Source organism: Salvelinus fontinalis, unplaced genomic scaffold, assembly GCF_029448725.1.
Source record: "Salvelinus fontinalis isolate EN_2023a unplaced genomic scaffold, ASM2944872v1 scaffold_2431, whole genome shotgun sequence".
NCBI classification, from domain to species: Eukaryota; Metazoa; Chordata; class Actinopteri; order Salmoniformes; family Salmonidae; genus Salvelinus; species Salvelinus fontinalis.
In genome coordinates this window covers 1-13,577 of record NW_026602640.1, presented here as the reverse complement: position 1 = coordinate 13,577, position 13,577 = coordinate 1, and the positions used below count along the sequence as shown (strand labels likewise).

General features: G+C 44.0%; 1 protein-coding gene across 1 annotated transcript; it reads right to left on the bottom strand.

Annotated features, from left to right (window-relative positions):
* Positions 1-58: 58 nt before the first annotated feature.
* LOC129850894 (ankyrin repeat and death domain-containing protein 1A-like) lies at positions 59-13,520 on the bottom strand (the record flags this gene model as incomplete). The annotated part of the gene is made up of 11 exons (XM_055917067.1): positions 12,893-13,520; positions 11,721-11,828; positions 10,934-11,032; positions 10,526-10,624; positions 10,110-10,208; positions 9,563-9,661; positions 7,232-7,330; positions 6,756-6,854; positions 1,252-1,347; positions 829-1,030; positions 59-412 (listed from the first exon to the last, which is right to left on the bottom strand). Coding segments are annotated over exons 1-11 (1,498 nt in total), but the record flags the coding sequence as incomplete, so codon positions are not given.
* Positions 13,521-13,577: the final 57 nt, after the last annotated feature.

Sequence of the window (13,577 nt, the reverse complement as noted above, 5' to 3'; positions counted from 1 at the left end):
GTAATTACTACCTTGTCTCTTCGCTACAACTCCCGTACGGGCTCGGGAGAGACGAAGGTCGAAAGCCATGCGTCCTCCGAAGCACAACCCAACCAGCCGTACTGCTTCTTAACACAGCGCGCCTCCAACCCGGAAGCCAGCCGCACCAATGTGTCGGAGGAAACACCGTGTACCTGGCCCCCTTGGTTGGCGCCTGATGTGCCTATTAAAGACAACCCCTGGTGCTCAGGTTCGAATACCTGATGGGTGTTGACTCCCGTCCCCCGTTCCATTGACTCACCAGCTAGGTCGGTCCTGGAGATCCCCGCCAGTCCCTCATACAGGCCTTTGATTGGGTTCTCCCCTGCGATGACTACTCCATGCAGCCAGATCAGCAACATACGGTGCCCATGCTCCTTGAAGCTCTTTGTACCTAACATATGTGAATGTCATAAGAGAGTTATCATATAAAATAGGTGGGCTACAATAAGGACAGTTCTGGGCTTAAGTGCCTTGCTCAAGGGCACAATGGCAGGAGATGGTACCTGGGATCTGTCAATTAACCCTCTAGGTTGAACCAGCAACCCTCTGGCTACTGGTCAGCCTCTCTAAAGTAAAGGCTACCTGCCCGCCCAGGCTGCTAACTCCTTATTCCTTAGGCTCTTTGGTGTTTGCAGATCTGAAGGAATCATATGAATGTAAGCAATATGGCGGAAGCTCCCTTAAAATCAGATAGAAAGCTAGATGGAAAAATCTCATTTTTACTTAGACCTATGTGATTTCTTCAGATCTGAAAAATACAACGAGCTAGGGGCTGGGGGTTATTTCTAGACCAAGCCAATGCTTCACCTGTCCACTGCTGCTCTATGGAGCGTATGTGGGCATCCGTGAAGCCCCAGTGCTGTGCGAGGCTCTTCCACTCCCCGCGGGATAGGTCTTTGGTGGCCAGCCTCCACGTGACAGAGCGCAGGTGCTGGGTCTCCACCTGGTGGTCCTGCTTAAAGCTCAGCTGCTTCCCCAGCCACGAATCACCATCGCTGATCACGTTGTCCTGGTACACAAAGAAAGGGTGTGTGTTTGAGATTGACTGCGAAGCAGACTGCTATTTGATTCTGAAATGCTAAAACACTCATCCCGGAATCGTGATGATCTGATACAGCTGCATAGCCCTAAAGTAGTCGATCTCAACATGCACCAAGTAGAGCTGCAGGCACTACCTTGCAGTTCAATGATGGAAAGAGTTTTTACATTTGCGTTTAAATATGAACCTACCTTTTCCCACTTGTAAAACCGGTCTGCTTTGATGATCATGTCCACTAAGATGACATTGTTTCCTCTGGCTGCCACCTCCAGAGAAGTCTTCCCCTGCTGAGAGTACCAACACACAGCCACAACACTGGATTCAATCACACACAGTACATCACCTGGTCCTGGGTCCTGTTCTTTAGCACTAACTCACCTGGGTCCCGTTCATGAGCCCTAATTCACCTGGGTCCTGTTCTTTAGCACTAATTCACCTGGGTCCCGTTCATGAGCCCTAATTCACCTGGGTCCTGTTCTTTAGCACTAACTCACCTGGGTCCTGTTCATTAGCACTAATTCACCTGGGTCCTGTTCTTTAGCACTAACTCACCTGGGTCCTGTTCATTAGCACTAATTCACCTGGGTCCTGTTCATTAGCACTAAATCACCTGGGTCCTGTTCATTAGCACTAATTCACCTGGGTCCTGTTCATTAGCACAATTTCACCTGGGACCTGTTCATTAGCACTAATTCACCTGGGTCCTGTTATGTAGCACTAATTCACCTGGGTCCTGTTCATTAGCACTAACTCACCTGGGTCCTGTTCTTTAGCACTAACTCACCTGGGTCCTGTTCATTAGTACTAACTCACCTGGGTCCTGTTCATTAGCACTAACTCACCTGGGTCCTGTTCTTTAGCACTAACTCACCTGGGTCCTGTTCTTTAGCACTAATTCACCTGGGTCCTGTTCATTAGCACTAATTCACCTGGGTCCTGTTCTTTAGCACTAATTTACCTGGGTCCTGGGTCCCGTTCATTAGCACTAATTCACCTGGGTCCTGTTCTTTAGCACTAACTCACCTGGGTCCCGTTCATGAGCCCTAATTCACCTGGGTCCTGTTCTTTAGCATTAATTCACCTGGGTCCTGTTCATTAGCACTAATTCACCTGGGTCCTGTTCATTAGCACTAATTCACCTGGGTCCTGTTCTTTAGCACTAACTCTCCTGGGTTCTGTTCTTTAGCACTAATTCACCTGGGTCCTGTTCATTAGCACTAATTCACCTGGGTCCTGTTCTTTAGCACTAATTCACCTGGGTCCTGTTCATTAGCACTAATTCACCTGGGTCCTGTTCATTAGCACTATTTCACCTGGGTCCTGTTCATTAGCACTAATTCACCTGGGTCCTGTTATGTAGCACTAATTCACCTGGGTCATGTTCATTAGCACTAACTCACCTGGGTCCTGTTCTTTAGCACTAATTCACCTGGGTCCTGTTCTTTAGCACTAATTCACCTGGGTCCTGTTCTTTAGCACTAACTCACCTGGGTCCTGTTCATTAGCACTAGTTCACCTGGGTCCTGTTCTTTAGCACTAATTCACCTGGGTCCTGGGTCCGGTTCATTAGCACGAATTCACCTGGGTCCTGTTCTTTAGCACTAATTCACCTGGGTCCTGTTCTTTAGCACTAACTCACCTGGGTCCTGTTCTTTAGCCCTAATTCACCTGGGTCCTGTTCTTTAGCACTAATTCACCTGGGTCCTGTTCGTTAGCACCAATTCACCTGGGTCCTGTTATGTAGCACAAATTCACCTGGGTCCTGTTCTTTAGCACTAATTCACCTGGGTCCTGTTCTTTAGCACTAATTCAGCTGGCTCCTGTTCTTTAGCACTAATTCAACTGGGTCCTGTTCATTAGCACTAATTCACCAGGGTCCTGTTCATTAGCACAAATTCACCTGGGTCCTGTTCATTAGCACTAATTCACCTGGGTCCTGTTCTTTAGCACTAATTCACCTGGGTCCTGTTATGTAGCACTAATTCGCCTGGGTCCTGTTCTTTAGCACTAATTCACCTGGGTCCCGTTCATTAGCCCTAATTCACCTGGGTCCTGTTCTTTAGCACTAATTCACCTGGGTCCTGTTCATTAGCACTAATTCACCTGGGTCCTGTTCATTAGCACTAATTCACCTGGGTCCTGTTCTTTAGCACTAATTTACCTGTGTCCTGTGTCCTGTTCATTAGCACTAATTCACCTGGGTCCTGTTCATTAGCACTAATTCACCAGGGTCCCGTTCATTAGCACTAATTCACCAGGGTCCCGTTCATTAGCCTTAATTCACCTGGGTCCTGTTCATTAGCACTAATTCAACTGGGTCCTGTTCATTAGCACTAATTCACCAGGGCCCTGTTCATTAGCACTAATTCACCTGGGTCCTGTTCATTAGCACTAATTCACCTGGGTCCTGTTCATTAGCACTAATTCAACTGGGTCCTGTTCTTTAGCACTAATTTACCTGGGTCCTGTGTCCTGTTCATTAGCACTAATTCACCAGGGCCCTGTTCATTAGCACTAATTCACCTGGGTCCTGTTCATTAGCACTAATTCACCTGGGTCCTGATCTTTAGCACTAATTCACCTGGGTCCTGTTATGTAGCACTAATTCGCCTGGGTCCTGTTCTTTAGTACTAACTCACCTGGGTCCCGTTCATTAGCCCTAATTCACCTGGGTCCTGTTCTTTAGCACTAATTCACCTGGGTCCTGTTCATTAGCACTAATTCACCTGGGTCCTGATCATTAGACTAATTCACCTGGGTCCTGTTCTTTAGCACAAATTCACCTGGGTCCTGTTCTTTAGCACTAATTCACCTGGGTCCTGTTATGTAGCACTAATTCACCTGTGTCCTGTTCTTTAGCACTAATTCACCTGGGTCCTGTTCATTAGCACCAATTCACCTGGGTCCTGTTATGTAGCACTAATTCACCTGGGTCCTGTTCATTAGCACTAATTCACCTGGGTCCTGTTCTTTAGCACTAATTCACCTGGGTCCTGTTCTTTAGCACTAATTCACCTGGGTCCTGTTCTTTAGCACTAATTCACCTGGGTCCTGTGTCCTGTTCATTAGCACTAATTCACCTGGGTCCTGGGTCCTGTTCCTTAGCACTAATTCACCAGGGTCCCGTTCATTAGCACTAATTCAGCTGGGCCCTGTTCATTAGCACTAATTCACCTGGGTCCTGTTCTTTAGCAGTAATTCACCTGGGTCCTGTTCTTTAGCCCTAATTCACCTGGGTCCTGTTCTTTAGCACTAATTCACCTGGGTCCTGTTCTTTAGCACTAATTCACCTGGGTCCTGTTCTTTAGCACAAATTCACCTGGGTCCTGTTCTTTAGCAGTAATTCACCTGGGTCCTGTTCTTTAGCACTAATTCACCTGGGTCCTGTTCATTAGCACTAATTCACCTGGGTCATGGGTTTTGTTCATTAGCACCAATTGACCTGGGTCCCGTTCATTAGTACTAATTCAGCTGGGTCCTGTTCTTTAGCCATAATTCTCCTGGGTCCCATTCATTAGCACCAATTCACCTGGGTCCTGTTCTTTAGCACTAATTCACCTGGGTCCTGTTCATTAGCACTGATTCACCTGGGTCATGGGTTTCGTTCATTAGCACCAATTGACCTGGGTCCCGTTCTTTAGCACTAATTCACCTGGGTCCTGTTCTTTAGCACTAATTCACCTGGGTCCTGTGTCCTGTTCATTAGCACTAATTCACCTGGGTCCTGGGTCCTGTTCCTTAGCACTAATTCACCAGGGTCCCGTTCATTAGCACTAATTCAGCATGGCCCTGTTCATTAGCACTAATTCACCTTGGTCCCGTTCATTAGCACTAATTCACCTGGGTCCTGTTCTTTAGCACTAATTCACCTGGGTCCTGTTCTTTAGCCCTAATTCACCTGGGTCCTGTTCTTTAGCACTAATTCACCTGGGTCCTGTTCTTTAGCACTAATTCACCTGGGTCCTGTTCTTTAGCACAAATTCACCTGGGTCCTGTTCTTTAGCAGTAATTCACCTGGGTCCTGTTCTTTAGCACTAATTCACCTGGGTCCTGTTCATTAGCACTAATTCACCTGGGTCATGGGTTTCGTTCATTAGCACCAATTGACCTGGGTCCCGTTCATTAGTACTAATTCAGCTGGGTCCTGTTCTTTAGCCCTAATTCACCTGGGTCCCATTCATTAGCACCAATTCACCTGGGTCCTGTTCTTTAGCACTAATTCACCTGGGTCCTGTTCATTATCACTAATTCACCTGGGTCATGGGTTTCGTTCATTAGCACCAATTGACCTGGGTCCCGTTCATTAGTACTAATTCAGCTGGGTCCTGTTCTTTAGCCCTAATTCACCTGGGTCCCATTCATTAGCACCAATTCACCTGGGTCCTGTTCTTTAGCACTAATTCACCTGGGTCCTGTTCATTATCACTAATTCACCTGGGTCATGGGTTTCGTTCATTAGCACCAATTGACCTGGGTCCCGTTCATTAGTACTAATTCAGCTGGGTCCTGTTCTTTAGCCCTAATTCACCTGGGTCCCATTCATTAGCACTAATTCACCTGGGTCCTGTTCTTTAGCACTAATTCACCTGGGTCCTGTTCTTTAGCACTAATTCACCTGGGTCCCGTTCATTAGCACTAATTCACCTGGGTCCTGGGTCCTGTTCTTTAGCACTAATTCACCAGGGTCCTGTTCATTAGCACTAATTCACCTGGGTCCTGTTCATTAGCACTAATTCACCTGGATCCTGTTCATTAGCACTAATTCACCTGGGTCGTGGGTCCTGTTCATTAGCACTAATTCACCTGGGTCGTGGGTCCTGTTCATTAGCACTAATTCACCTGGGTTCGTGGGTCCTGTTCAGTAGCACTAATTCACCTGGTCCGTGGGTCCTGTTCATTAGCAGTAATTCACCTGGGTCGTGGGTCCAGTTCATTAGCACTAATTGTGGGGGGAAACAGTGAAATGAGAGGTACTACCTAAACTTGTCTAATAAGAAATAGTTGTTATTGTTTTCTGTTGCAAAATGTTTTTCTCCGGTGTGCTCTGATTAACAGGATCCTGGCATAGTCTTCAGACTGGAATTCAATAATGCTTGAGCCCTTTAAACACACGCTAACGGGAATAGGGGAAATGATTTCATTAAACCAGTGAGACACTGGGTGGTCCCATACTACACAAAGAGCCCATGACATGTTAACCTAGTCTCAGGGCTATTACGCACAGGACAAAGCGTCTGCTGTGCCAGACTGATGAGATTTGAAAATAGAAGCTTTCTTAGAAATTGTGTTTAAGTGTGTTGGGATGTCTGATGTTAAATGTTTGTATTATATGAGATTAGTTATTTTAAAACACAGCATTGTTTCCAATGCAATTTTACCATCAAGGAAAATAAAGTTGACATTATTGAATCTTTATTGCAAGTATGACTGTAAGTGAAACACGTTATCTGTATTGATACGATTTAGATACCATTTCTCCAGTGATTGATACCCTCAATGAGTTGTCCAACCACATTGGAAATTAGATAACACATTTGAAGAGGTTTTAATCTACACGTTATTAACAATCCATTACAACTCCCACATACAGGCGCTCTTGTTTGCTCCGCCATGTTTTAATGGATCACTTCACTTCTAAAGGTAAATAAAAAACAAGATAAAAAATGACCCTTTAAATTTAGATTCAATCAAATACCTTATCCAGTAGTTTGAGGTTAACCCCAGCTATGAGGATCATCTCAGCGATGTCCTGTCTTCCATGCTCTGCTGCGATGTGCAGGGCTGTCTGGAGCCTCTGTAAGGAAGGAGGGAGGGAGAGAGGGAAGGCGGGGAGAAAAAGAAAGGGAGAAAGAATGAGAGAGTGAGACAGGAAAAGAGAGAGGAAAAGAAAGAGATAGACGAATTAGGTCATTAGTGTTACAAGTGTTATGGCAGTATACTGTACTGTGCCTTCTGTTCTATGGTCTTTACCTCAATGCTAATGTAAACAACGTCAAACATAGATCCCAGCCAACTCATGATGGGTTATCACGCAACACGATGACTCGATACAGACACTTTAAGGTACACGATGCACTGTTGGCCTAACAAATCATCGAATGCACTGCATAGAATGTTTACATACAGTATGGTGATTACGTAACGCCCATAGAGAGTGGAAACATTACTCACATTGTCAGATATGTCCAGGTCACATTCAGCGTCTATTAGCAGCCGTACCACCTCAGTGTGATTGTGGAGCACGGCGATGTGAAGAGGGGATGTGTGTTGCTGTTCAAAACACAAGGTAAAATTAGATACACATTGATGGTTACCACATACAACAGATGACACGTAAATAATAATAATTTGTTACATTTGTAAAGCTCTTTTCATTATGCAAGAATAATTTCAAAGTGCATAAAATGAAATATAAACTAGGAAATACAGTAAAATATATTTTGAATGATAATATAACGAACAAGACATTTCAAAATATATAACAATATCATGAATACAACAAAAGGAGTCTAGGATGAGGGTAGTACAGCCGATAGAGATGAGTCTTAAGGCCTGCTTTAGGAATGAGGGTAGTCCAGCCGTCAGAGATGAGTCTTAAGGCCTGCTTTAGGAACGAGGCTAGTCCAGCCGACAGAGATGAGTCTTAAGGCCTGCTTTAGGAACGAGGCTAGTCCAGCCGACAGAGATGAGTCTTAAGGCCTGCTTTAGGAACGAGGCTAGTCCAGCCGACAGAGATGAGTCTTAAGGCCTGCTTTAGGAACGAGGCTAGTCCAGCCGACAGAGATGAGTCTTAAGGCCTGCTTTAGGAACGAGGGTAGTCCAGCCGACAGAGATGAGTCTTAAGTTAAGGCCTGCTTTAGGAACGAGGCTAGTCCAGCCGACAGAGATGAGTCTTAAGGCCTGCTTTAGGAACGAGTGTAGTCCAGCCGACAGAGATGAGTCTTAAGGCCTGCTTTAGGAACGAGGCTAATCCAGCCGACAGAGATGAGTCTTAAGGCCTGCTTTAGGAACGAGGCTAGTCCAGCCGATAGAGATGAGTCTTAAGGCCTGCTTTAGGAACGAGGGTAGTCCAGCCGATAGAGATGAGTCTTAAGGCCTGCTTTAGGAACGAGGCTAGTCCAGCCGTCAGAGATGAGTCTCAAGGCCTGCTTTAGGAACGAGGCTAGTCCAGCCGACAGAGATGAGTCTTAAGGCCTGCTTTAGGAACGAGGCTAGTCCAGCCGACAGAGATGAGTCTTAAGGCCTGCTTTAGGAACGAGGCTAGTCCAGCCGACAGAGATGAGTCTTAGGGCCTGCTTTAGGAACGAGGCTAGTCCAGCCGATAGAGATGAGTCTTAAGGCCTGCTTTAGGAACGAGGCTAGTTCAGCCGACAGAGATGAGTCTTAAGGCCTGCTTTAGGAACGAGGGTAGTCCAGCCGACAGAGATGAGTCTTAAGGCCTGCTTTAGGAACGAGGCTAGTCCAACCGATAGAGATGAGTCTTAAGGCCTGCTTTAGGAACGAGGCTAGTCCAGCCGACAGAGATGAGTCTTAAGGCCTGCTTTAGGAACAAGGCTAGTCCAGCCGATAGAGATGAGTCTTAAGGCCTGCTTTAGGAACAAGGCTAGTCCAGCCGATAGAGATGAGTCTTAAGGCCTGCTTTAAATGCACCACCAGTCTGAGCAGCTTTGAGATTGTCATTGAGGGAGTTCCGGAGGTGTAATGAGTTTGCACTCAAAAAGACGTTGCATTATGCTTACTTCATTATTCAATGTGTTTTATAATGTTCACTGCATCAAGGACAGCTTACACAGACAGGTATTCAGTAAGAACCCATTACACCTCTCTGTTTGTCTGAATTGGCGGGTTTTACGCACCAGCCAAGCTTCTGGCAGAGTGCAATGGTTCTCTTTTGATTAGTGGTACGTAGGAGGAAAAGGCCTGTTGTACTGTAGCTTGTGGTCTTGTTTCAGACACAAACTAAAACAAAGATCTATGGAGAGAAGCTATTCTGCACTGAGCCACTGAAAAAACACCTTTTGTGTCTTGAAGCTGCTGCCTCCAGGACCCAACTGCTGCAGCATGGGTTTAAAACGAGCAAACTAGCATGTCAGAACACCTGTTTACTAACTTTCTCTATCCAATACAACAAACATATGAGAGGAGTGGGACTGCCCTACTCCTTAAAAATGTAAATAAATAAAACACTTTTACTGAAAACGGAAAACATCAATATAGGACATGCACTGAATTATACAAACAAATGTGGCAACAATTCTCTGAGTTGTAAAAAGTTAGGAAAAAGAGAAAGTGGAAAGGGGACATGGTGCAGATGCTGAACCCTACTGGTGTATTCTGAGCTGTTGGGCTGAACTAAAAGACTTGGCTGTTCACTATTGTAGTTTGAAAGAGGAGCTAACCAAGTTGCAATAAGTGCTACCAACTATTCGTACAGAGGAGCTAACCGATGCACAAACTAGTGTAGTATGTACAGTATGGTTGAAGGTTGGCTTGTGTACTCACGCCATCCACCGTGTCTGTGTTGATGCCCGCCTGCAGCAGCAGACTGGTCTCCCTCTCTAAGCCGTGCTGGGCCACGTAGTGGAGGGCATTCATATTCTTCTGCACAGACAACAACATACTGGGACAGGTCACAGTTCAGACTCACTGACGTACCTCTCAGTCTCACACATTAGGTGGCACTTTGACATTAAACCTGTAATGAAAAGTGCTATAGAAATATCTATCTATCTATCCATCTCAGATTCAGTCTTAAATGTAAATGTGATAATCAGGTACCACTTTAAACTAACTACAATTTACTCAACAAAGTCTTTAGAAACCCTTTCTAAGACATATTTAGATGCTTAAGAAATCATGTATTATCATCCGTGCCTGTCTCTGCAAGAGTTTTAACATCATTGTCTTGGAAGAGAATGTCCCAGTCAGAGCATAGGAAGCACCCACTTCTAGGTGGTCCTCTGCCCATACGTTTACCGCTATATGAATATATAGATGAATGCTCTATAAAGCCTTTATGAGTTATAGTTCATTGAAAGTTGACCCTTACGTTTGTCAGCGCGTTGACATTACAGCAGGCCTCCAGCAGTAGTTTGACACATTCATAGTGACCTCCGTCAGAGGACAGGTGCAGAGGTGTCAGTCCGTCCTGGAGAACCAAATATCACGTCACAACAAGCCTCCATCAGCTTTACATTCTATCAACAGAATAGGGAATAATCAACAATATAAAATAGAACAAGTAACAGTAATCCTAATTGTTATTATAGTAAAATAGAATTTGTTATTTCCTGGCAAAATAAAGGTTTAAAAGCAAAACATAAATGAATAGTAAACCTTTTTCTCTCATCATTATCCCTATAAGTGAAGCAGGAACCACAACAGCTAAAATGCATGGAATATAAAATATAGTTTCTGGGCTGCTTTTAACCCCACACCACACCTGACAATATGTTCTTTACTCACTATGTTTCTCTCGTCAATGTCCACTCCTGTCTCAACTAACTTATGCAGGACCTCTTTATGTCCATGCTTGGCTGCTAGATGGATGGCCATGTTTTCATCCTATACAATAAAACACATCAAAGACATCATGTTATATTTACATGATACCATCTTAGTTACACACACACACACACACACACACACACACACACACACATGAAAAGTAATGTAAACGCGTTTTCCAAAGGTGTTTAAAGTTCATGTTGACTCTCTCGCTACTGTAACACTAGCCTAATCATGCATTCACCTATACGTGTGTGTGTGTGTGTGTGTGTGTGTGTGTGTGTGTGTGTGTGTGTGTGTGTGTGTGTGTGTGTGTGTGTGTGTGTGTGTGTGTGTGTGTGCACATGTGTCAACGTCGGTACCTACCTTATCCTTGAGGCCGTGAGTGCAGCCCATACCGATGAGGAACTCAACCACCTCTAGTTGTCCATGTTCTGCAGCCAGGTGAAACGCTGTCTTCCCAGACTGACAGTAAAACAGGGAGTGAGGGATTAACTATAAGAAGACAGTAACAGTAATGACAACATCACAGTATGACCAAATGACACGATATGACCAAATTACAGTATGAAAGTATTGACAGTATGGAATAACAGAGTGTCTTCTGTTCTGCCCCAAGCAGGACTCAAACTCATAACCTCCTGCACAAACACACAAGCCAACCGTTTAGCCAACAGAGCAAGGGACTAGTCTGTCACTCTGTAAGCGACAGTTGGCTGTTGGGGGTGGGGGGTGGGGGGGGGCTTGATGTCACTGATGTCCAGCCAACATGCGACAAGCAGGTTTGACATCCTAGTGAACACATCTAACATGGCACAGGATAAATAATAGGTAGCATAGTAAACCCTCAAGGTATCTGTTGTGCACAGAGGGTGGTGATACTGAATTAATACAATCTTAAAGTAAACAAGATTTTTTTAATTGTGTCATCATCAATTTTCCTTGTTAATCCTGTAACCAGGCAGGGTTGAGAGTAAATCACACACAGGGAGCGTATAAGGAAAGGAAAGCCCTAGGACAGTACTGGGAAAGTCCTGGGTAAGGAAAGCACTCCCATGAAAATACAACATTGCTAGGAAAGGTCTTTGAAAGAACTAGTAAAGTGCAGAAAGCGTGCTAGTAAAGAACCAGTAATGTGGTGTGGGGCAGTCACATTGTCCACCCTGTCCAGCAGTACATCCTCTACTAGGTCCTCCATGATGAACTCCAGCACTCTGCTATGACCCCGCTGGGCGGCACAGTGCAGCAGACCCAGCCCATTCTGACAGAGAGACGGATACATAACATATTATAAGTCTTATTATAATACAAAAATGAATTATAAGACAGAAATGACTGAAAGCCACCTCAAGTGGTGTGATCTGGAAAAACTTGCCCCGAACCGAGTCAGATGGAGTACATTTGTCAATGGCCTATGCTCCTCATAGGAGCCAAAGGCGTAAGTCAAGTAAGTCAGTCAATTATTAGGACATATAAATCAACTTATAGAGCATTATATTTGCAAGCTTTAAAGGCGCAATATGCAGAAACTGCTCCGCCATTGCCTGGATGCTAAAATTCAAAAATGTTGGTGAATGTTGTTTTTCAAATTAAACTCTTTATGACAATGTATCATTCTTTGAGGGTCTAATTACACCATAACACACTGGTCTGACACAACCCTGCAAAACACATTATGCTGGCTTGCAAAGTGATGTGTACGTTTTTGAGGAATCCAGCCAGAGTAAGGATATCCAAAATTGACTGCTGGGGTAGAGAAGTTTGATTAATGAGACCTAAATCATCTAAACTGGAACATCTCAGTAACTGGTGCAATAAGTCCAACTGCTAACAGATTGGGTTAGTTCAGAAAAATGTAGCATAAGATTCATCAACAAACAATTCTGAAAACCAACCTGCAGGGAAATATGAAGATGATAGGTTTGGTTTTGAGCAAACATGAATTTAATTTTACTCAACAAGCTTGATCAAATTCAGCTAACTTCGAGCAGTATTTGTTGAGTGATCAAACTTGAACACATGAGCTCAACTTCTTGTCCTTTTCAAGTCCACCCCTCACAGAGAACCCCTGATTAAGCAATTGGTTAAGTTGGCTTTTCTTTTGTGTGCATAGGCATAAATACAAACAGCATATTGCTTGCCTGAATTCCACAAGCTATGACTAGTTACAATTAGACACAATTGTAACACAAAAGACACAATTAAAACACTAAAAAAACATTAAGGAAATTGCATGATGTAGTCCCATCTGCAATTCTACATCATTAAGGGTAGGATCCGTTCCATTGAATTTGGTCAATTCATGTAATGAATTGAATAACTTACTTTGTTTTCAGAGTTGAGCTTTGCTCCAGAGGCCACGAGGATCTGTAGGATGTTGAGGCGACCGAACCAGGCTGCTAGCAGCAGAGCATTCATACCAAACTGAGAAGGGACAGCATGTTGTACAAATAGAATTAACACACACATCTTCTAAGTAGCTGCTGCTGTTCACTTTACTCACCCTCTTCTGGACCCGCAGACAATTTGATCTCCAGGATTATGTAGCCTACATCTCTGCCTCATATATAATATATACAGGATGATGTAGCCTACATCTCTGCCTCATATATAATATATACAGGATTATGTAGTCTACATCTCTACCTCATATATAATATATACAGGATTATGTAGCCTACATCTCTGACTCATATATAATATATACAGGATTATGTAGCCTACATCTCTGCCTCATATATAATATATACAGGATTATGTAGCCTACATCTCTGACTCATATATAATATATACAGGATTATGTAGCCTACATCTCTGACTCATATATAATATATACAGGATTATGTAGCCTACATCTCTGACTCATATATAATATATACAGGATTATGTAGCCTACATCTCTGCCTCATATATAATATATACAGGATTATGTAGCCTACATCTCTGACTCATATATAATATATACAGGATTATGTAGCCTACATCTCTGACTCATATATAATATATACAG